The 24,064-nt window shown below is 42.3% G+C and overlaps 1 protein-coding gene across 2 annotated transcripts; it reads right to left on the bottom strand.

The window, feature by feature from the left end:
• Positions 1-1,936: 1,936 nt before the first annotated feature.
• On the bottom strand, positions 1,937-22,219 carry LOC110493270 (ephrin type-A receptor 2). Of its 2 annotated transcripts, none has more exons than XM_036950737.2 (15): positions 21,988-22,219; positions 21,019-21,086; positions 18,969-19,608; positions 11,467-11,622; positions 10,805-11,265; positions 10,481-10,658; positions 10,271-10,370; positions 9,699-9,754; positions 6,992-7,117; positions 6,696-6,881; positions 5,786-6,057; positions 5,405-5,554; positions 4,160-4,353; positions 3,884-4,039; positions 1,937-3,549 (listed from the first exon to the last, which is right to left on the bottom strand). In XM_036950737.2, the coding sequence occupies exons 1-15, from the start codon at positions 22,199-22,201 to the stop codon at positions 3,429-3,431; spliced, it is 3,078 nt and encodes a 1,025-aa protein (XP_036806632.1). In that variant the 5' UTR covers positions 22,202-22,219; the 3' UTR covers positions 1,937-3,428. The 2 variants fall into 2 exon arrangements, with proteins under 2 accessions (XP_036806632.1, XP_036806633.1); XM_036950738.2 differs by having other exon boundaries at positions 10,271-10,367.
• Positions 22,220-24,064: the final 1,845 nt, after the last annotated feature.

Genomic DNA, 24,064 nt, shown 5'->3' with positions numbered 1-24,064 from the left:
TTTTGAGCAGCATGGTTGTAACTATAACGCCCTCAGTACAGAATAAATGTCAGTTAGCGTGGCAATGCCTGAATTAGCAGGTAGCTAATGTGAACATTACAATTAGCGCATGCTAGCTAACCCACTCTTACAGCAATAAAATACAAAAGCTCATTCCAGGATTCCCAGGTACAGTTGAAGTCGAACGTTTACATACACTTAGAATTGGAGTCATTAACTTGTTTTTCTACCACGCCACAAATTTCTTCACAAACAATGGTTTTGGCAAGGCGGTAGGACATCTACTTTGCATGACACAAGTAATTTTCCAACAATTGTTTACAGAGAATTTCACTTTTAAATTCACTATCACAATTCCAGTGTGTCAAGTTTACATACAGTAAGTTGACTGCATTTAAACAGCTTGGAAAATTCCAGAAAATGATATCATGGCTTTAGACTCGTCTGATTCAAATGATGTCCATTAGCCTATTGGTGGTGTGAATGGATTTCAAGGCCTACCTTCAAACTCTGTGCCTTTTTTGCTTGACGTGGGGAAATCAAAAGACCTCTGAAAAAAATAGTAGACCTACACAAATCTGGTTCATCTTGGTACTGGTGCACTTCACAAAATAGATGTGGATATACTGAAGCAACATCAAGACATCAGTCACAAAGTTGAAGCTTGGTGGCAAATGCATCTTCCAAATGGACAATGACCCCAAGCATACTTTCAAAGTTGTGGCAAAATGGCTTAAGGACAAAGTCAAGGTATTGGAGTGGCATCACAAAGCCCTGACCTCAATCCTATAGAAAATGTGTGGGCAGAACTGGAAAAGCGTGTTTGAGCAAGGAGGCCTACAAACTTGACTCAGTTACATCAGCTCTGTCAGGAGGAATGGGCCAAAATTCACCCAACTTATTGTGGAAGGCTACCTGACACGTTTGACCCAAGTTCGATAATTTAAAGGTAATGCTACCAAATACTAATTGACTGTGTAAACTTCTGACCCACTGGGAATGAGATGAAATAAATAAATGCTGAAATAAATCTCCTATTCTGACATTTCACATTCTTAGAATAAAGTGGTGATTCTTACTGACCTAAGACAGGGAATTTTTACTCTGATTTAAATGTCAGGAATTGTGAAACTGACTTTAAATGTATTTGGCTATGGTATATGTAAACTTCAGCTGTATGTACACAAATGCACATCAGGACATGTAAACTGAGCAAAAATCTAAATGCAACAATTTCAAAGATGTTCCTGAGTTACTATTAGGATTTAAATTTAGGATTCAAATTTATTTGGTCGAAATCTATGGATTTCGCATGACTGGGCAGAGGTGCAGCAATGGCCTCAACCTTCCATTGATCTCACTGTACAATCATACAAGGACTGAGTAGAACGTCTATGTGGAGGAGAAACGCGTTCATATCTGTGCAAAAAGAACATTTAATTATTTCGTCACCCTGCCCTCCCCATCTGATGATCATGCATGTGAAGAAGCCGGATGTGGAGGTCCTGGGCTGGTGTGGTTACACGTGGTCTGCGGTTGTGAGGCTGGTTGGACGTACTGCCAAATGTTCTAAAATGACAGAGGTAGCTTATGGTAGAGAAATTAACATTAAATTCTCTGGCAACAGCTCTGGTGGACATTCCTGCAGTCAGCATTGCAATTGCATGCTCCCTCAACTTGAGACATCTGGCATTGTGTAATGACACAACTGCACATTTTAGTGGCCTTATATTGTCCCCAGCACAAGGTGCACCTGTGTAATGATCATGCTGTTTAATCAGCTTCTTGATATGCCACACCTGTCAAGTGGTTGGATTATCTTGACAAAGGATAAATGCTCACTAACAGGAATGTAAACAAATTTGTGCACATTGAGAGAAATAAGCTTTTTGTTTCTTATTTCAGCTTTTGAATCATGGAACTAACACATTACATGTTGCGTTTATATTTTTATTCAGTATAGATGTGTCAATATTACATTTAGAGACATTGTAATTACTGTCCTACTCAAAATTGCAAGTGAACAATTAATTGAAGAGGAATTAATATTGAGCCCGAGATACAGCGAGAAAGAATTTAGCAGGGGCTCAGTAACAGATGATACATATGTGATGAAGTACAGTAGAGTAGAGATGGAACATTCCAGACTGCAATGGTAGTCACTAACTGACATCGAAGCTGACTGTGCTTATCGCTAACTTGAGGGTGGTTGTCAAGGAAATACCCCCAAAAATGTTTATTTCAATCAAACATTTTTTTCTTGCCTGTATTTTTTTATCAAATGGAAATGTTTCATGTGCTGAAATGCTTGTTTCTAGCTCCTTAACAATGCAAAAAGTCAAACAAGCACACAAATAATAATCAGAAACAAGAAATCATAAATATCAGAACGAATCCAGTGAACCCAAACGACATTGTATTAGTAATCCTAATGCAATCTGTGCATATTTACACAAAATATATATACCTAGAATGATATGTACAGCAGTAGATATTACAGTGAGCAATGTTGAGAATCCAGTGAATAAATAGTATAACTACAATGTACAGTAGTTGATATTGTTTTCTGCTATGTTTCCTTTCTGCTACAAGGAAACAATGATTTTATTGAAACAGAAAACTACATTTCTAAAAACGTGCCAGAGTAGTGTCATTAATTTAAAAAATACAATAAATATGAAATAAATATTAAATAATAATGGAAGAACCACTAAGAGTAGATGGAGACGAACTGTAAACTAAAGAAAAATACTATTTCAAAATGTATGAGAGAAAAGTATATGAGGTGGATTGCAGACAGGATGGAACCTACAAAATCAAAAAGAAAGAAAAAGTATTTGACTTCTTGACCTGACTGGAATAATTCAGAAGACCAATAAACCTGTCATTTGAGTAGATTGGCATTCTCATCTATCTATCTGTTACGTTACGCTATCTATCTGTTACAAATCTTCCTGAAACGAATAAGTCCAGAAGTGACTAGAGGAATAGGTGAGTGCTTGAGGAGGAGGTAGACCCAGTCCTGAAGTGCCTTAGAATGTCTTGTTTTTCAGACTTCCAGTTGAGAAAAAAGGTCTCAGGTCTCATACAGCTTCATCCAAAGCCTGTCGTTTCCTATCTGACATCATATTTCCATACTTGATAATATGAAAATATATTTATATATGATGCATTACTTCTCCTTTAACCACATCTCTCAGGGTCTCTTGTCATGGAGGACTGACATATATGGTTTTACGTGCCCGTCTTTTCTGAGTGGCTGGCAGGCAAGGTCCTCTTCAGTCATGCCACTGACCAGTCTAAAGCAGCATAGCTCAGCCATTATTACTACATGTTCAACCCAACTTGTTCCATTTCCCCATTCAATGTGACAGTGGAATAAGGTGGTCAGTGCAGTCCTATTTTGGGGGAATCTCAAATTGGGGGTCTCACACTGCAAACACTGTACTGCAAACACTGAGTGAGCTGGTCTGGTCTTTAAGTCCAACGATGCTATAGGCGATTCTCTTCATGTGACCTGGTAACCGCACGCCAATGTTCCTGATGTCCCTGAGAGACAAGAAAGATAGAGACAGGAGCTGTTAGGAAAATGTTTCACATTCAAACCAATAGGTAGCACATGATAAAATAGGATTGCATTTGAAACTTCCTACTTGGACATGATACAGCCAGTGGTGCTATATAGGGTGGGGCAGTGAGGAATGGTATGAGGGAGGGGCATTTGATGAGTGCAGCATGAATGAGAGTGTGGCATACCGGACAACAAATGCTTAACAAAGATCTGAATACTCTTACTGTATTTTTCAAATGTGGCAGTGTCCCTACTAAGCTCATGTAATGTGGTGAGGCTGGTGCATGGTTACTGTATGTGTGTAGTACTTACTCATGCCTCATGGATAGCACCTGATCCATGGTTGTGATTCCAGCGCAGGCAAAGCTCTCAGTGTACTGACTCATCTTGATGGACTCCAGCCATTCCGGCACAGACCTGAAGGGGGAGCCGTCACAGCCACTGGTGCTGGGGAGGCGGATGGACACACTGTATGGAAAAAAACGGGGAAATAGATTGGTAAGAAAATGCTATATTCACAGTATGTGATTGAAAAAAAATCAACTGTCAAGTCCAGGGGAAATCAGCTTCATTCAATTCACATCTTACCGGGGATCAAAGTAAGCAATGGTTTTCAGAGATTCTGGGCTCCGGAGCAGTTTGTCCAGGATGTTGACGATGTCTGGGAAGCGAGGTCGTTTGGAGCGGTCCTGCAGCCAACACTGCAGCATCAGCTGGTAAACGGTGGATGGACAGTCCATGGGTGCAGGCAGCCGGAAGGCCTCGTTAATGGCCTTCATCACCTGAGGAAGAAGCGGGGTTTAGACCATGTCTCACAGAGCTAGTGTTTATGATCTAGACCAAGATTATGTGTTGTGTTAATGCATGTGGGCACTAACAGTTTTATGTGAAGAGGACTGTGGGAACTATTTTGACTTAAGAGGCCCTTAGTGGGTTGTTTTAAACACTCCACCCAGGATAAATACCCAGAGATGATGCATCACAGGCCTTGTGTTTACCCAGACCTACAGCGCTCTGTTATTTCCATAAAACAGGGAAGGGAGTGAAGGAAATGTGACAGATGAAGTGTAATGTTTGCTCATATCCCAGTAGGGCCTACCTCATGGTTTCTCATGTCCCAGTAGGGCCTACCTCATGGTTTCTCATGTCCCAGTAGGACTACCTCATGGATGCTCCTGTCCCAGAAGGGTCTACCTCATGGTTGCTCATGTCCCAGTAGGGTCTACCTCATGGTTTCTCATGTCCCAGTAGGGTCTACCTCATGGTTTCTCATGTCCCAGTAGGGTCTACCTCATGGTTTCTCATGTCCCAGTAGGGTCTACCTCATGGTTTCTCATGTCCCAGTAGGGTCTACCTCATTGTTGCTCATGTCCCAGTAGGGCCTACCTCATGGTTGCTCATGTCCCAGTAGGGTCTACCTCATGGTTTCTCATGTCCCAGTAGGGTCTACCTCATTGTTGCTCATGTCCCAGTAGGGCCTACCTCATGGTTGCTCATGTCCTAGTAGGGTCTACCTCATTATTGCTCATGTCCCAGTAGGACTACCTCATGGTTGCTCCTGTCCCAGTAGGGTCTACCTCATGGTTTCTCATGTCCCAGTAGGGCCTACTTCATGGTTGCTCATGTCCTAGTAGGGTCTACCTCATGGTTGCTCATGTCCCAGTAGGGTCTACCTCATGGTTGCTCATGTCCTAGTAGGGTCTACCTCATGGTTGCTCATGTCCCAGTAGGGTCTACCTCATGGTTTCTCATGTCCCAGTAGGGTCTACCTCATTGTTGCTCATGTCCCAGTAGGGTCTACCTCATGGTTGCTCCTGTCCCAGTAGGGCCTACCTCATGGTTGCTCATGTCCCAGTAGGGTCGTTCTCCGAAGGCCATGACTTCCCACATGACTATGCCGAAGCTCCACACGTCGCTGGCCGAGGTGAACTTCCTGTAGGCGATAGCCTCTGGGGCGGTCCAGCGGATGGGGATCTTCCCTCCCTGAAGGAACAGCAACAATAACTAATCATAAGAATGAGACTGAAGGGAATGTATTCACTAGAGGCATGGCTATTACTAATGTAAAGGTTTAGGAGGCGGAGTGAGTGTCTGTCAACATCACCAATCATTTGTAACCAATTATAAGTAAAGACATAGGAAGAATACTGAGTGCATAGTAATACCCCCACTTTTTACATACATTAATATCAGTACAATGGATGTTTGACTCACGCTGGTGGTGTAGGTGCCCTCAGGATCGTCTTCCAGCACGCGGGACAGGCCGAAGTCAGACACCTTGCACTCCAGGTTGCTGTTGACCAGAACGTTGCGGGCAGCCAGGTCTCGGTGCACGTAGCTCATGTCAGAGAGGTACTTCATGCCGGCCGCGATGCCACGCAGCATGCCCACCAGCTGGTACGAGGAAATCTCCCCATCATGGTCCTTTAGATAGTTGTCAAGCGCTCCATTCTCCATGTATTCTGTCACAATCATGGCATGCTTGACTGCTTGAAGAAAATTATAAAAAGGTACAAATGTAGTACTTCATGTCAACAAAAGAGGCACAGTATGGTGGGGATGGGAAATAGGGGATGTTACTAGATAAAGTAAATAACTTAATAATAACTAATAAATGTCACGACTTCGGCCGAAGTCGGCTCCTCTCCTTGTTCTGGCGGCGTTCGGCAGTCGACGTTACCGGCTTTCTAGCCATCGCTGTTCCATTTTTTATGTATCCATTTGTTTTGTCTTGTACACCTGGTTTTCATTCCCCAATCACACTGCATGTATTTGTTCCTCTGTTCCCCCTCATGTCTTTGTGTGAAATTGTTTGTGTTACGTGTTAATTGTTGACGCGCCAGACTGGTTTGCTTATACAGTGTTGTTGACAAAGATTGTTAAACATAAATTATTGTGACTGTTTGGCGCGTTTTACACTTTTGCCTATGGGCTGGAGGTTTTGACGCAGTTGCGTCCGTCTGTTGGTTTCTCCTGACTCAATAAAGTGTGCGCCTGTTCACAGCTCTCTGCTCTCCTGCACCTTACTTTTCTACCAGTACGCACACACCTGACAATAAATGACTATTCAGTGAATCAGTAGAGGCTGTCATTTGAGACACAGTGTCTGAGAGAAGAAACTCACACTTGGTGATGACTCCCTCCAGGCGGATGATGTTCTGGTGGGAGAACTGGCCCATGATGCTGGCTTCACTAAGGAAATCCTGCTTCTGCTTCTCTGTGTAGCCTGGCTTCAATGTCTTGATGGCTACCGCTACCTCTCCTCTCCTTGGAGCCTTCATCACACCACGGTACACTTCCCCAAACTCTCCTGTGAAACAGAAACACACAGAGAATAATATGAATTCATAGCATTCTTCTTGGGGGAGAGGATCGATGAGATTTGTTCAAAATATTACTGTAAACTAGTTTGACATTTACCTGCTCCGATGGCTTTTTGCTTAGTGACAAGACTGGGATGAATCTCGCTGGCAAACTTCAGGATAGCAGTGTTGGGGTCCTCGTACATGTGTGGATCAACGTAGGTCTTCAGGGGCTTCAGTTGATCTGAGGAGGAGATTGAAGATGGGAGATAATCTCTTTGGTAATGCACATCGCTGTTCCAATAGAGGGAATTTGACTATACAGTGCCTTGCGAAAGTATTCGGCCCCCTTGAACTTTGCGACCTTTTGCCACATTTCAGGCTTCAAACATAAAGATATAAAACCGTATTTTTTTGTGAAGAATCAACAACAAGTGGGACACAATCATGAAGTGGAACGACATTTATTGGATATTTCAAACCTTTTTTAACAAATCAAAAACTGAAAAATTGGGCGTGCAAAATTATTCAGCCCCTTTACTTTCAGTGCAGCAAACTCTCTCCAGAAGTTCAGTGAGGATCTCTGAATGATCCAATGTTGACCTAAATGACTAATGATGATAAATACAATCCACCTGTGTGTAATCAAGTCTCCGTATAAATGCACCTGCACTGTGATAGTCTCAGAGGTCCGTTAAAAGCGCAGAGCATCATGAAGAACAAGGAACACACCAGGCAGGTCCGAGATACTGTTGTGAAGAAGTTTAAAGCCGGATTTGGATACAAAAAGATTTCCCAAGCTTTAAACATCCCAAGGAGCACTGTGCAAGCGATAATATTGAAATGGAAGGAGTATCAGACCACTGCAAATCTACCAAGATCTGGCCGTCCCTCTAAACTTTCAGCTCATACAAGGAGGAGACTGATCAGAGATGCAGCCAAGAGGCCCATGATCACTCTGGATGAACTGCAGAGATCTACAGCTGAGGTGGGAGACTCTGTCCATAGGACAACAATCAGTCGTATATTGCACAAATCTGGCCTTTAAGGAAGAGTGGCAAGAAGAAAGCCATTTCTTAAAGATATCCATAAAAAGTGTCGTTTAAAGTTTGCCACAAGCCACCTGGGAGACACACCAAACATGTGGAAGAAGGTGCTCTGGTCAGATGAAACCAAAATTGAACTTTTTGGGAACAATGCAAAACGTTATGTTTGGCGTAAAAGCAACACAGCTGAACACACCATCCCCACTGTCAAACATGGTGGTGGCAGCATCATGGTTTGGGCCTGCTTTTCTTCAGCAGGGACAGGGAAGATGGTTAAAATGGATGGGAAGATGGATGGAGCCAAATACAGGACCATTCTGGAAGAAAACCTGATGGAGTCTGCAAAAGACCTGAGACTGGGACGGAGATTTGTCTTCCAACAAGACAATAATCCAAAACATAAAGCAAAATCTACAATGGAATGGTTCAAAAATAAACATATCCAGGTGTTAGAATGGCCAAGTCAAAGTCTAGACCTGTGGATCTGTGGAAAGAACTGAAAACTGCTGTTCACAAATGCTCTCCATCCAACCTCACTGAGCTCGAGCTGTTTTGCAAGGAGGAATGGGAAAAAATTTCAGTCTCTCGATGTGCAAAACTGATAGAGACATACCCCAAGCGACTTACATCTGTAATCGCAGCAAAAGGTGGTGCTACAAAGTATTAACTTAGGGGGCTAAATAATTTTGCACGCCCAATTTTTCAGTTTTTGATTTGTTAAAAAAGTTTGAAATATCCAATAAATGTCGTTCCACTTCATGATTGTGTCCCACTTGTTGTTGATTCTTCACAAAAAAATACAGTTTTATATCTTTATGTTTGAAGCCTGAAATGTGGCAAAGTTCAAGGGGGCCGAATACTTTCGCAAGGCACTGTATATACAAAAGTATGTGGACACCACTTAAAATTAGTGGATTTTGCTATTTCAGCCACACTCGTTGCTGACAGGTGCATAAAATCGAGCACACAGCAATTCAATGTCCATAGACAAACATTGGCAGTAGAATGGCCTTACTGAAGAGCTCAGTGACTTTCAACGTGGCACCGTCATAGGCCACCTTTCCAACAAGTCACTTAGTCAAATTTCTCCACCGCCATTGGACTCTGGAGCAGTGGAAACTCGTGCTCTGGAGTGATAAATCATCTGGCAGTCCGATGGACGAATCTGCGTTTAGCGGATGCCAGGAGAATGCTACCTGCCCCAATGCAAAGTTCCAACTGTAAAGTTTGGTGGAGGAGGAATAATGGCCTGGGGCTATTTTTCATGGTTCAGGCTAGTCCACTTAATTCCAGTGAAGGGACATTTTAACGCTACAGCATACATTCTAGACGATTCTGTGCTTCCAACTTTGTTGCAACAGTTTGGGGAAAGCCCTTTCCTCTTTCAGCATGACAATGCCCCCCGTGCACAAAGCGAGGTCCATACAGAAATGGTTTGTTGAGATTGGTGTGAAACTTGACTGGCCTGCTCAAAGCCCTGACCTCAACCCCATCGAACACCTTTCGGATGAATTGGAACGCCGACTGCGAGCCCAACCTAATCGCCCAACATCAGTGCCCAAACTCAATAATGCTCTTGTGGCAGATTGGAAGCAAGTCCCAGCAGCAATGTTCCAACATCTAGTGGAAAGCCTTCTCAGAAGAGTATAGGCTGTTATAGCAGCAAAGGGGGGACCAACTCCATATTAATGCCCATGATTTTGGAATGAGATGTTCGACGAGCCTGTGTCCACATACTTTTGGTCATGCAGTGTATTTCTTGGATGCTGTGATTCCTACCTGTGCTGAAGAAGTAGGGGTCCTCTGATCCCTGTCTATGACGGTAGTTCTTTCTCCTGTTAGGAAGCAAAGTCACTATTATGATTGGCCAGACAATATGCAATGTTAAGACATTCTTATTATGTAAGGTATCATTAAACTGCCCAGTGAACATCTCACTTTTAAACGTTCATATTCTGTTAACTCATATCCAGATAATGTTGTTGACTCGTCCTATACTCGTATATACAGACAGGCTGTCATATCAGTAAGGGCAGGATCATCTTCAGCCACAGACCCAGTCAGCTACAGTTACAGTTTTTAACAGCTACTCTGGCTGTTACTGATAAAAACCCTCTTAGAGATGACATGGCATTACATTCTCAATCAGCTTATTAAGAAAAACATTTACTCACTATGACTGAGATACAGTATGTGGTTGTCCCACATAGTTATCTTAAGATGAATGCACTAACTGTAAGTCACTCTGGATAAGAGCATCTGCTAAATTACTGAAATGGAAATGTAATGAAATACCAAATGTGAACTACATCTTAGGACAGAGGGATATGATAGAATTAGTGTGTTCTAACCGTTTGTGCAGCAGTAGAAGGACTACAACGACGAGCAGCATGATTCCTCCTCCTACTACAGCTCCCATAACCCCTGTGTAGTTCTGGACCTGAGACTCTGCTGAAACACAACCACAGACAACACAGTGAGATCACAATACACTCACATTTTAAAACGTCTTGCCTGGATATTAGAGACAAACAGTGTGGTGTCTCTAGGGCCACACTTACCAATGGGCAAGGTTTTGAACACATGCTTCATGCTGTATCCCCCTGGGTTTCCCTCAGGGCTGAGAGCCTGAACTCTGAACACGTAGGCCGTGTCAGGGGAGAGGTCACTGATCTGCACCGTACTCTTGTCCAGAACCAGGACTGTGTATGTGGTGACATCACGCTCACTGTCGTCCTCCTGCATGGGACAGGGAGAGAGAGGAGCACTGAGAGGGGATTCACTATAGAGATATACTAATACTATTATATATATATATATGTTGTGTTTAATGTGTGACTGACATGGAGAGAAGAGAGAGGGAGGAGTGTAGTTGTCTGTCTTACCTTCCTGCGGTACATGAGTTCGTAGCGGTGGGTGATATGGGATGGTGCTCGGCTGGACAGAGCCCAGGACAGAGACAGGCTGGTGGGGCTCCGCTCCTCCAGACGGATGGACGTCACCTTGGGGGGATCAGTGAAGTGCAGAGCGGTGGTGATGGTGCTGCTGGGTCTCTGGCTGCTGTACTGAGACACTCCGCTGCGGGCCTCTACAGTGAACGTGTAGTTGAGGTGGGGCTCCAACTGGCTAACAGTCACCATGGTGTCCTGGAGGTCCGTGGGGTCGGGCTGGAAGCGGACCTTCTCCCCACAGGGCACACACAGGGCCCCGGTGCAGCGCTCACACACCACGCTGTAGCAGATGTCCCGGCGGCCTCCTGTCACCAGTGGGGGGCTCCAGGACAGCTGCAGCCTGCCGTCCGCTGACAGAGTGGTGGAGGCCAGGTCACGAGGGGCGCTGGGTGGGGCTAAAGGAGTTATTGTGAGACATTCCAAATGTTAATACACCAGATGAAGAACGCTCAGATCCCTCTATCAACAATGATGATGACATAAAGACAGTATAGCCTATGAGGACACAGGATAAAATAAGGAATGGCTGTAGAATTGGCTAATCCTTTGTTAGTGATAGGCCTGGCTGTAGCTGACTATCTGGCCATTGTTCTTACCAGAGCAGGCTGACATAAGAGGGTCTGATGGGGAGCGGTAGAATCCCTCCATACATGGACACAGGAGGGCGCCGGCTGTGGATGGCTCAGTATTCTCAGGACAAACCTCACAGGACTCACTGGACACAGAGTCTTTAAAGGAGCCTGGCGTACACGCTGAAAGAAACAGGAGGATGCTTATTAGTTATAGTATTATTAGTATCCACACGTACACAAGGGAAAGAGTGTGTGATTGAGTTACAATACATTAAAAAGATATCTCTGTCAGTCCCCTGGGGCTTGACAGGAAACTCAGGCTGTGGTTAAACTGTAATCACTGAGGCTTTGTATTTTAACAGAATGGAATGGGATTTTCCGGACGATTTGCCTCCACTTGTCCTTTGCGCCTCAAGTTCCATTCTCAAGTTGCACTGACAGTCAACCGGATGCCACGGAAACACTCAACATAGCAGATGTTCACTCTGTACAACCGTTCCCTTTGAACTCCAACATCAGCACTGTGAATGCTGGTGTGGGTATTGTCTGAGGAGCCTAACGGAAACAGCAAAATGGTTACTGCTGAAGATATTCAACTGACCTGTAGGATATGAAGAAAAAATGTACCTTCCATTCCGGAAGTGTGTGTGTGTGTGTGTGTGTGTGTGTGTGTGTGTGTGTGTGTGTGTGTGTTTGTATTGGACAGAAACCAGGATGCAGGGATTGCAAGTCTGAAACTGTACTTCCTTCCTTCCTCCGGTGACAAATGACAACATGCAAGGATGGAGCAAGGGAGAGGAAGTCTGGAGGAAGTAGAACTGCTAAAGGGGAGATGTTGTTGACCAACCGTGTTGTTGGAGCCTAAATCAATACACATTTTTTAGGAGAATCGATGTGAATGTTTACTTTAAGAAGCGATCTCCTCTCTCTCACCCTTTATTCTAATGTCTCCCCAGGGGATAAGTCTTTCATCAGGCCTCTATAGTGAAGAGGGTGACCTGTGATGGACAAGAGGGATCTGCCAGTGACTTAACCACCATGGCAGAAGGACCGCTGCGTAACATCCAGCCCCACAATAGAACAATGGAGATGAGTTTTGAGTTTGAGTAGGGGGGATTGAGAAGAATAGATGGATGGGGGATGGGTTAGGGTTGCAAGTACCAACAGAAGTTCTCTCTGGGGAATCACTCTGGGAGTGTAGGGGTGTATAGTGCTACGAACGCATAAGAAAAGGGGGCTAGCCTGTTTCATCTGGAGAAGGAGCAGCAGGACTCCTGCCAAGTATCAAAGCACCCCTACCCCTATTCATCTATTGTGACTGGGATTGGACTGAGTGGTTCCATAAATATGTTGTGTTTATTCATTAGAGCCCTAAAATGGTGGAATGTGCGCTGCATATATCAGTGACAGCACTCTTTCAAGATCACTCTGAGAATGTTTGAATCTCAGTGAGTGAAACTTTACAAGACTAAAAAAATTAATTTGACAGAATTATTACACATTAATGTGGTTGTTTGTTATTGATGAATTGAATTTTCTTACAAACTAAGGAAATAAAAAAAAATATCTGACTGAAAGTGGGACCTGAAATAATGGCTCACATTGTCCTGGTCAGTTCCTTTGGACACGGCGGTGCTCTTTATGAATGGAGTGGTGGAGGCAGTAATGTATCTGTTAATCTCATCTATGTTTTGATCTCTGTGTCAGCCCATTGTTCTAATGAGTGGGAACAAGGAGCTCATTGCATGTGGCATATCATTCGCAAACAGCTGTCCTTTTGCTCCACACTAATCCTCTTGACAATTTTTTTTTAACCTTCATTTAACTAGGCAAGTCAGTTAAGAACAAATTCTTATTTTCAATGATGGCCTAGGAACAGTGGGTTAAGTTAACTGCCTTGTTCAGAGGTAGAACACCAGATTTTTACCTTGGGGATTTGATCTTGCAACCTTTCCGTTACTAGTCCAACGCTCTAACCACTAGGCTACCTACCGCCCCTTGCCTAAATTAATCAAGTTCCTGGCAGTTCCACACATCTAACTGACCAACCTCTCATGCGCCCGCCAACTGTCCACTAACCACCAACTACCCTCCCTAATGACTTCATACTGAGTCACGAACAACCATCTTATTTGAGTCATCCTGGCCCAACCTTCCCCTTTACTTCCTCGTTCCCAGAACATATTCTCTGGACCTTTAGAGACATAAATCCCTTGCCATTGACAGGAATGTGTTTCTGCTTGACTGCACAGAGAATTAGGATATGACTCAGTATTATAAATTAGTATAATAATGAACTGAACAAGTTTGTCATGTCAAGCCTGTTTGGGTCTTTTCTGTCTTTGTCCTCTTTTAATATATATATATATATATATATATATATCTACAGTTGAAGTTGGAAGTTTACATACACTTTGGTTGAAGTCATTGAAATTAGTTTTTAAACCACTCCACAAACGTCTTGTTAACAAACTATAGTTTTGGCAAGTCGGCTAGGACATCTACTTTGTTTTTTCCAACAATTGTTTATTTCACTGTATCACAATTCCAGTAAGTCAGAAGTTTACATACACTAAGTTGACTGTGCCTTTAAACAGCTTGGAAAATTCCAGAAAATGATGTCATGGCTTTAGAAGCTTCTGATGACCTAATTGACATCGTTTGAGTCAATTGGAGGTGTACCTGTGGATGTATTTCAAGGCCTAGCTTCAAACTCAGTGCCTCTTTGCTTGACATCATGGAAAAATCAAAAGATTATAGACCTCCACAAGTCTGGTTCATCTTTGGGAGCAATTTCCAAATGCCTGAAGGTACCACGTTCATCTGTACAAACAATAGTACGCAAGTATAAACACCATGGGACCACGAAGCCTGTCTCCTAGAGATGAATGTACTTTGGTGCGAAAAGTGCAAATCAATCCCAGAACAACAGCAAAGGACCTTGTGAAGATGCTGGAGGAAACAGGTAAAAAAGTATCTATATCCACAGTAAAACCAGTCCTATATCGACATAACCTGAAAGGCCGCTCTGCAGGGAAGAAGACACTGCTCCAAAACCGCCATAAAAAAACTAGACTATGGTTCGCATCTGCACATAGGGACAAAGATAGTACTTTTTGGAAAAATGTCCTCTGGTCTGATGAAACAAAAATAGAACTGTTTGGCCATAATGACCATCATTATGTTTGGAGGAAAAAGGGGGAGGCTTGCAAGCCGAAGAACACTATCCCAACCGTGAAGCACAGGGGTGGCAGCATCATGTTGTGGGGGTGCTTTGCTGCAGGAGAAACTGGTGCACTTCACAAAATAGATGGCATCATGAGGAGGGAAATGTGGATTTATTGAAGCATCATCTCAATACATCAGTCAGGAAGTTAAAGCTTGGTCACAAATGGGTCTTCCAAATGGACAATGACGCCAAGCATACTTCCAAAGTTGTGGCAAAATGGCTTAAGGACAATAAAGTCAAGGTGTTGGAGTGGCCATCACAAAGCCCTGACCTCAATCCATAGAAAATGTGTGGGCAGAACTGAAAAAGCATGTGCGAGCAAGGAGGCCTGCAAATCTGGCTCAATTACACCAGCTCTGTCAGGAGGAATGAGCCAAAATTCACCCAACTTATTGTGGGAAGCTTGTGGAAGGCTACCTGAAACGTTTGACCCAAGTTAAACAATTTAAAGGCAATGCTACCAAATACTAATTGAGTGTATGTAAACTTCTGACCCACTGGGAATGTGATAATTCTCTCTACTATTATTCTGACATTTCACATTCTTAAAATGAAGTGGTGATCCTAACTGACCTAAGACAGGGAATTTTTACTAGGATTAAATGTCAGGAATTGTGAAAAAACTGAGTTTAAATGTATTTGGCTAAGGTGTATGTAAACTTCCGAATTCAACTGTGAAAATATTTTTTAAAGGTCCCGAACAGTCATTCCCATGTAAAATGGCCTTTTGAGTGACTAAAATATCACCCATAATATTTTTTTGGGGTAGAAATGCTGAAATATTTGAGGTAAAAAGGCATTTCTCTCTCATGGCTTACTATCAGGAAGTTTGAAAAGACAGGCTGAGTGGCGGAGAGCTTATATTCATGAGCTCACCTTGACTGACAGCTCTTTGAAACGCCTATGTCAACAAGCTTAGATGCAGTGAGCAGTGTTGCAGTAAAATCATCTCAAGCAAATGTGATAATGCACAAAGAAACTCAAACAACCTTGAAATTGCATCAATAATGTATTTTTTAAATACATCTTCTGTTTGGCATGTCTCTTGTAATGCGATTCACAGCAGCACTGACAGCGGTCCTGGACATGGAACATTCCTTGGCCTTCCCCTTCGCCTGGAACTATCAGACCCTTCAGGTTACCCTTCCTCAGGCTTGGAGCTATGGTATGGTGGAATACTTTCTCAATGTTAAGATAAATGTAAATGTATCTTTAATGTAGTACGGTAACAACATAACAATCTATGACAGGGTTCCCTAACTGGTGGCCTGCGGGCCGGGTTTGGCCCCCAGTTTTTAGATATTTTAGAAATGTTTTTGAAAATGAAATACATAAATGTCTCATTTACATAAGTATTCACACCCCTGAGTCAATACATTGTAGAAGCACCTTTGTCGGCGATTACAGCTTTGAGTCGTCTTGGGTATGTCTGTATCCACAAGAGACACATCTGGATTTGGGGATTTTAAGCTTTCATAAGTTAGATGGGGAGCGGCGGTAAACCCTAATCTTCAAGTCTTTCCACAGATTTTCAATTCTAGTCTGGGCTTTGGCTGGGCCACAAAGGGACTTTCACATTCTTGTTCTGAAACCATTTCAGCATTGCATTGGCTGTATGCTTGGGGTCATTAAATTCTCTAAAATGACGTTGGAGGCGGCTTATGGTAGAGAAATTAACATTAAATTCTCTGGCAACAGCTCTGGTGGACATTCCTGTACTCAGTATGCCAAATCCACACTCCCTCAAAACTTGAGACATATATGGCATTGTGTTGTGTGACAAAACTGCAAATTTTAGAGTGTCCTTTTATTGTCCCCAGTACAAGGTGCACCTGTGTATTGATCTTGCTGTTTAATCAGCTTCTTGATATGCCACACCTGTCAGGTGGATGGATTATCTTGGCAAAGGATAAATGCTCACTAACAGGGATGTTAACAAATTTGCGCACAATATTTTTGAGAAATAAGCTTTTTGTGCGTATAGAAAAATGTCTGGGATCTTTTATTTCAGTTCATGAAACATGGGACCAACACTGTACATGTTACGTTTATATTTTGTTCAGTTAGTTGATGATCCCTTATCTATGAGCTAACCTGGTTGCCTAGCCTATTGGCTATATTTTACTGTAATAGGGAGTCAAAGGGATACAATCCAAGTAATTATACCACCCAAGGTGACCGGGATCTCTGGCTTCAACAAGGGAGCCTCTTGTCCCGTCATAAACCACAGACTGACTCAGTATAACCTTCCTGACTGAGATGGGCGTGACGGCACAGTCCCTGTAATCTGTGGTTCACCTCAGCCATGGCTATGGACGCACACAAATAGCTGTGTGGAGAAGACACACTGCTCAGGTACTCTTCAGCTGGCACATCAAGTCACATGGCTCTCCTTAGCCAATCAGTACGGGAGGGGACGTGAGGGTGAACGAATTCCTTTCAGAAATCCCCAGTTCACTGAGCATAAAGTAATGTAATGTTCCTCCCTCCCTCTCCCCCTCCTTTCCAGTTTCCTCCTGATAGCTCATCACACCACACCCCGGAATACCAAAGACATGGCAACTTTCATACAAACAATGTGAGCAAACAATCATTTACATTTCAATTCATTACTGCAATGTGTTCCATCTAGGCGTACTCTCAGTGTTTCTCATATACAACATTAAAAAACCAAATGCCTCTCTACCAGTCCCCTTGCCTCAAACAAACAGATGTATCCGGATTATATGCATTTGAACATTCTTAAACACCATTCCTACTTAAACTACAAACTTTTACACCTCATGCCCCTATAGTCTACAACAGATTTCCCTCGTACAATTTTCATTGTCCATAAAACAGTATCCTCCGCACCCCACCCCATTTCTACGTCCTGAGAGACAAACACAGTGGAAAGAAAATGTTGGCCAGGTAGAATGATTCATGACCAGGAGTGCTCTTTACAGCAGTCAAAACTTCCCCAAAATTCCCCTTTGCCTTGTACCTCTGCCACATTCTCCCACATGCAGTCCCTCTCCCATATCATGTTTGGAAATAGTGTTACAATCCTAAACATCTCTTGGCATTGCTGTCAAAACAAACAAAAACATGTCCAAATACCTCACACTGTTTTGTCTAAATTCATTCCTGTATATCATTCTACACCTGACCTGCTTTTATTTTTGTCTGTGAGGTGTTTGAAATCCCAATTAACATTCATGTCTGTGAGGTGTTTGAAATCCCAATTAACATTCATGTCTGTGAGGTGTTTGAAATCCCAATTAACATTCATGTCTGTGAGGTGTTTGAAATCCCAATTAACATTCATGTCTGTGAGGTGTTTGAAATCCCAATTAACATTCATGTCTGTGAGGTGTTTGAAATCCCAATTAACATTCATGTCTGTGAGGTGTTTGAAATCACAATTAACATTCATGTCTGTGAGGTGTTTGAAATCACAATTAACATTCATGTCTGTGAGGTGTTTGAAATCCCAATTAACATTCATGTCTGTGAGGTGTTTGAAATCCCAATTAACATTCATGTCTGTGAGGTGTTTGAAATCCCAATTAACATTCATGTCTGTGAGGTGTTTGAAATCCCAATTAACATTCATGTCTGTGAGGTGTTTGAAATCCCAATTAACATTCATGTCTGTGAGGTGTTTGAAATCCCAATTAACATTCATGTCTGTGAGGTGTTTGAAATCCCAATTAACATTCATGTCTGTGAGGTGTTTGAAATCCCAATTAACATTCATGTCTGTGAGGTGTTTGAAATCCCAATTAACATTCATGTCTGTGAGGTGTTTGAAATCCCAATTAACATTCATGTCTGTGAGGTGTTTGAAATCCCAATTAACATTCATGTCTCTGAGATGTTTTAAATCACAATTAACATTCATGTCTGTGAGGTGTTTGAAATCCAAATTAACATTCATGTCTGTGAGGTGTTTGAAATCCAAATTAACATTCATGTCTCTGAGATGTTTTAAATCACAATTAACATTCATGTATGTGAGGTGTTTGAAATCCCAATTAACATTCATGTCTCTGAGATGTTTTAAATCACAATTAACATTCATGTCTGTGAGGTGTTTGAAATCCAAATTAACATTCATGTCTCTGTGATGTTTTAAATCACAATTCACATTCTTGTGCACAGTGTGCAGTCATTTCTAAAAACCCAGCCAGTGTGGTGGTTAGTCCTTGCACTTCTGTAAATACAGCTGCTGTTGAAAACTAACACCCAACATTACAACAGGTATGGTTGGGGTGTGCAGGGAGATGCATTACGTGAAGCCTGGCTGTAGTCTTACCTTGGCAGGAGTCTCCAACAACTTCATAGCCTCCGCGGCATTGGCACTGTCCCACGGGCACCACCCACTCTCCCTCAGCGGTGCAGTAGATGCGTGGGGTGGCCTGGCTCACGGCGTTCTGCACACATGTTCCCTCCACCTCCCTCAGGGCATCTGTTACCGTCTCTGGGAAGGCGGCCAGGCTCTGCACGGTGGACGGACAAGTCTTGTAGTACACCCTCACAGAGAGCAGTGCCACACACGCTCCCATGTCCTGGAAGGCCAAGTAGAAGCCCTTCCTGGATAGAGGGCCCACTGTCCGTGTCTCCACGTTTACCTTCAGCACACCGCGGCCCCGCGTGATTTCATCCGACGCGATGGTGGCCACTTTGCGGAACTGGCCCTTATGGAAGCTGGTGCCCACGTCGGCATCGGCCTCGAACATGTGCAGGTTGAAGGTCTCTTTGCAGGCGAGCGAGGTGCCGTCGAAGGTGTTGCAGTCCCGCACAACGAAGTGCAGCTCCACAGAGACGCGGGTGGTCCCTGGGCGTCCTTGGATGAAGGTGGTTCGGAGCCAGTTGTCCTGCTCACCCGCGTCGATGTTACACACACTGTAAGTGTAGAGGAGGGAGCCATTCACCACTGTCTGGACTATCTCCCACTGAAACAGAGAGAGAACAGAGGTTTAGTTTAACACAATGTACAGGGCAAGACACAACAAGTGAAGGAAGGAGAGATAGGGTTTTAAGAGAATGAGCATAAGATTAAGGGGATTATGTTCTCGTCAAGGATCAGTTGCTGTTTTATTGATGAAACAACCTGTCTGTCTGCTGAGAAGCCTATAAACTGCTCAAGCTTTCCTGCTACTTTTCTTCCACACGCCAGGGAAGGATTTGGTCTGGACGCGTGGATTGCTCACTGCGTGTGTGGTTTCCACGAACTGACGTGGGTGCCTGTGTGACACAGACTAACACTAAAACAAATACTTTTGTGGAATACCAAGCATTATGGCAGTAAAAGGTTTTTTTACAAGTTCATGGAAAAGACATGGCAGCAATATTGGCTGTGATTAAGTCTGTTTTAAGAGAGGGAAAATAAGGAAATGCTTGCCTGGTAGCAGGATTTAAGGAATCCATTAATTAAGCACAGGGCTGTAAAAGAATAACCATCATGAAATCATTTAACCCCTCAGATGGCTTCCATAAAGGCATATTTCATTGGACCATACACAGTGAGTGCTTTATTCCAAGTGTGAGAAGGATGAGTGTGAGAAGGAAGAGAAGATAGATATAGATCAAGAAGAAAGTGCATTATTAAAACATCCACTCCAAAGTCAGATGTAAATGTGTTTCATAAGTTTGAGGAAGTTTGATGAGAATAGACCAAACATCATAAAATAGGGGGGAATCCTACCCAATACGTAGAGAATGCAATGCATCTGTAAACTTCACGGTAACAAAAGAACAGCAGTTAGCGCACTGACGCTGACCACGTCCTGTTGCTTTTTTAAGACCGTCAACCACACTACTATAGATAGAGGAATGCCTCTCTCCCCCTCCAACCAGTCTCCCTTCCTTTCTCCTTCCATCAGTCTTGTGTTCCAGTTTGTCTGACAGGAACCTCCCAAATTTATATTACCACAGCAACAACAACAAAAAGTTTTTGGGGGAATATTGTTGGAATGATGACAACCTGTTGGCTATTTTCAGTTAGAAAATGTACGTTTGTCCTGTAAATTCAGATGCAGCTCTAACGCTGACATTTTATGACATTTATAGTTGTATTATGAAAGGGTTGCTCTAAAACCAGTGTAGGCTAGCTTTGCCAAAACTTTGTGAGCTGCTACTCATTCCATCTTTCACAGAAAACTGTTCTGAAGGAATGAGAGCGGAGAGAATGTCTTGCATGTGACCTTTCAAAAATGTGCAATTCAAAATGTGGCTTGGAATCTACCTTGTGTGACATCTAGCCTACTGTTCACACCATCTGGTGTATCATGTGTAGACCATCCATCTGGTTAGACTACTGCAATCCTTATATTTTCTCACTATATGCTATGGTTACTACTCACCCCTTCTTCATATGGCCAGGTCAACCATCCCAACTCGCCTCCCGAAGCTTTCATATCCAGCAGCACCTCTACAGAGATAATTTTAAAGCAATATTAGTAAACATTCTTAATTCATTTGAGGAGCTGTTTCGTTAGAAAATAATAGGCATAACTTCTTATGTGTTATAAGAAATTGAACATGTGTAATAAGCGATGTACTCTACAAGTAAACTGGATTATAAAAGTTACTTTGTTTCTCTGAGCCAACAATTATTAAAGTAGCCTGCTAGAAATTGCCAGGCCTAGATTCACCAAATAGGCCCAATATAACGTCATCCACGGCTTTCAAGAGGACATGCATGACAAATCTGATCAAGTAAGCCATGTCTATTTAAGTAAACTATGAATTACTATGTCCTTCAACCCCCGTGTTTGCATGAAAAAGGCAGAGGAAAATATGGGAAGTTAAATAGCATGATAAAGGGAGTGAAAATTGTTGGGAACATCTCTAAGAACCCATGCAAGTCAATCACAGCCTACACTCCCATCCCTTCTCCCTTCAGTACAAGACCCTGTCCACTCCGATACTGAAACTAAAAACTTTGAATGAACAACCTAGCAACTCTCATCTGAAGGAATTTCAGTGTCAAGTCCTCTTTGTGAAGTAAAATTCCTTCCTTTAAATCATGATCAAATACCACCATTACCAAGTTGTATAAATTAAGAATAATGAAAAGTATTATTATTGCATGTTTAAAGTAGCAAAGATAGCCAACAATATCATAGAAAAAGCAATACATTGAACAGAAAATATAAATATTGGAGGAAAAAGACTGTTTAAAAAGACTGTATAACACTGTAATATAGACAATATCGCAAGAATATTACAAAACTTCAAGAATACCATGTCACAGCCCAATCCCCCAACTCATAAAACACAAAGCAAGGCTCTTTACAATCGCATTTTAGAACGAAAAATAGAGTACGTACGTTCTTTCGCGTGAAGAGTAATAAATATATGGGTAATAAATACATACAAAAACAAAGAATCAAAAGTAACACGACGGAAATCCATTTTTTTTAAAACTTTTGACGGCAATTCCTCTCTGATCTGATCTCGTAATATCGCCGAACTTCTGTGAGCACTACCGGTGTCAACCGCCCTTCGTTTCAGCCGAAAGTTCCATAGAAAAACAGGTGGCATGATGAGCTCCGCCTTTGGAATGTGGGCACAATCCATATATGGTATGCGGTAGAGGTGGGGTCAAATCATAAGATTATACTACCTGTGCAGTGAGGATGTACATTCAGTGAAACGACTGTAGGCTATCCCCCTAGTATTTAGCTTTTAGAAAAAATGTGCAATATTGTACTATGTCTATTTGTACATTTCTTTCACAACACCACACACACGTGAGCACGCGCGTACATACACACGCTCACACATACACACACACCTCGTCCCCTGCCCCAGAATAGTTCATTGAATATGGATTATATCTGTATTATATTCTTATATCCTTATCAATAGTAATAACATGATTTATAATGTGAAATTTTTTCTTCTAACCTACTACTAGTACTACTTCGGTAAGAGAGAAAATTAGAGTCAAGAAACCAGTGGTTGTTACTTGTGGTCATCTTGAGGTGTTAAGATTCTGAAAAATGAGCAAGCGAGAGTCTTTATCTTGTTGGACAGTCTTACAAGTAGCTGGAAGCATCTTCCACAAACCATCTTATTTAAAACAGGTCTTTCCCACCCTAGGAAAGGGAGGGGTCAAGTGGAGGGGTGGGCTGGTATGAATATGTGACTACTAATGAGATGGTCTTCATAAAGAACTTTAGAATTTGGGTATGAATATGGGGACACAAAAAAGGCATAAACAATGGCATCACCTAGCAACTCTCATCTGAAGGAATTTCAGTGTCAAGTCCTCTTTGTGAGGATTCGTGTACTTGGACAGGAGAGCCCCTTGAGCTGAGAGCCAAACATAGACAGCCGTCCTCACAAAGACACAGAAAAATCTACTGAAGAGGACAGACATTGTCTTGTCTTATGTTACCATACATGGACAATAATCATACAACAGACAGAAGGAACGATGTTGGTTAAAAATGTGTTAACAAGTAAAGTACACTTTGGACTATACAGTGCATTCGGAAACTATTCAGAACCGTTTCCTTTAAAAAAAATTTGTTACGTTTCAGCCTTATTCTAAAATTGATTAAATTAAAATGTTCCTTCATCAATCTACACCCAATGCCCCATAATGACAAAGCAAAAACAGGTTTTTAGATTGTTTTTTGCAAATGAAAAAAATAAACAGAAATATTACATTTACATAAGTATTCAGACCCTTTACTCAGTACTTTGTTGAATCACCTTTGGCAGCGATTACAGCCTCGAGTCTTCTTGGGTATGACACTACAAGCTTGGCACACCTGTATTTGGGGAGTTTCTCCCATTCTTCTCTGCAGATCCTCTCAAGCAAGTTGTACAAACATCTGAAGGATGATCAATGGAAACAGGATGCACCTGAGCTCAATTTCGACTCTCATAGCAAAGGGTTTGAATACTTATTCTAAAATAGATTAAAAAAATATTAATCTGCATCAATCTACACACAATACCCCATAATGATAAAGCAAAAACAGATTTTAAGAATTTTTTGCAAATGTATAAAACATAAAAAACAAATACCTTATTTACATAATGCTGTAAAGTAACAAAATCTGGAAAAATGGAAGGGGTTTAAATAGTTTCTGAAAACACTGTAATTGTGCCTTTTGGACTCTGCTTGAAGAATGCAGACTTTCAGTCAATACACCAGAGTGCATTTCTAACATGATTCATTCTCTGTCACAACGCACCAAAAATGATTAAGACAACGTGCATAGTCAGAAGGATGGCTAAGTATCTACTGGGAAAAACTCTCAGGCAAAGAAACCAAGCATCAATTTGGAGTCAGGTGAACTAATGTGCTGTTCTGTGGTCTGGGGGAAGCATCAGAAAGTGAGATAAGGAGGCTGCAGATCGCACAGAACAAAGCAGCAAGGATTGTTCTAA

This window comes from Oncorhynchus mykiss, chromosome 17 (genome assembly GCF_057628025.1).
Source record: "Oncorhynchus mykiss isolate SJ-2025 chromosome 17, ASM5762802v1, whole genome shotgun sequence".
In the NCBI taxonomy this organism is placed as follows: Eukaryota; Metazoa; Chordata; class Actinopteri; order Salmoniformes; family Salmonidae; genus Oncorhynchus; species Oncorhynchus mykiss.
This window is presented reverse-complemented; position numbering and strand designations above follow the sequence as displayed.

Bases quoted from the DNA above. Each gene is read 5' to 3' on its own strand.
- LOC110493270 (XM_036950737.2), bottom strand. From the start codon at position 22,201: ATGCCACCTGTTTTTCTATGGAACTTTCGGCTGAAACGAAGGGCGGTT. The intron at 10,371-10,480 runs GTAAGTGTGGCC...GTTGTGTTTCAG, and splicing joins GTTCAAAACCTTGCCCATTG to CAGAGTCTCAGGTCCAGAAC. The intron at 9,755-10,270 runs GTTAGAACACAC...GCTTCCTAACAG, and splicing joins CTTCTACTGCTGCACAAACG to GAGAAAGAACTACCGTCATA.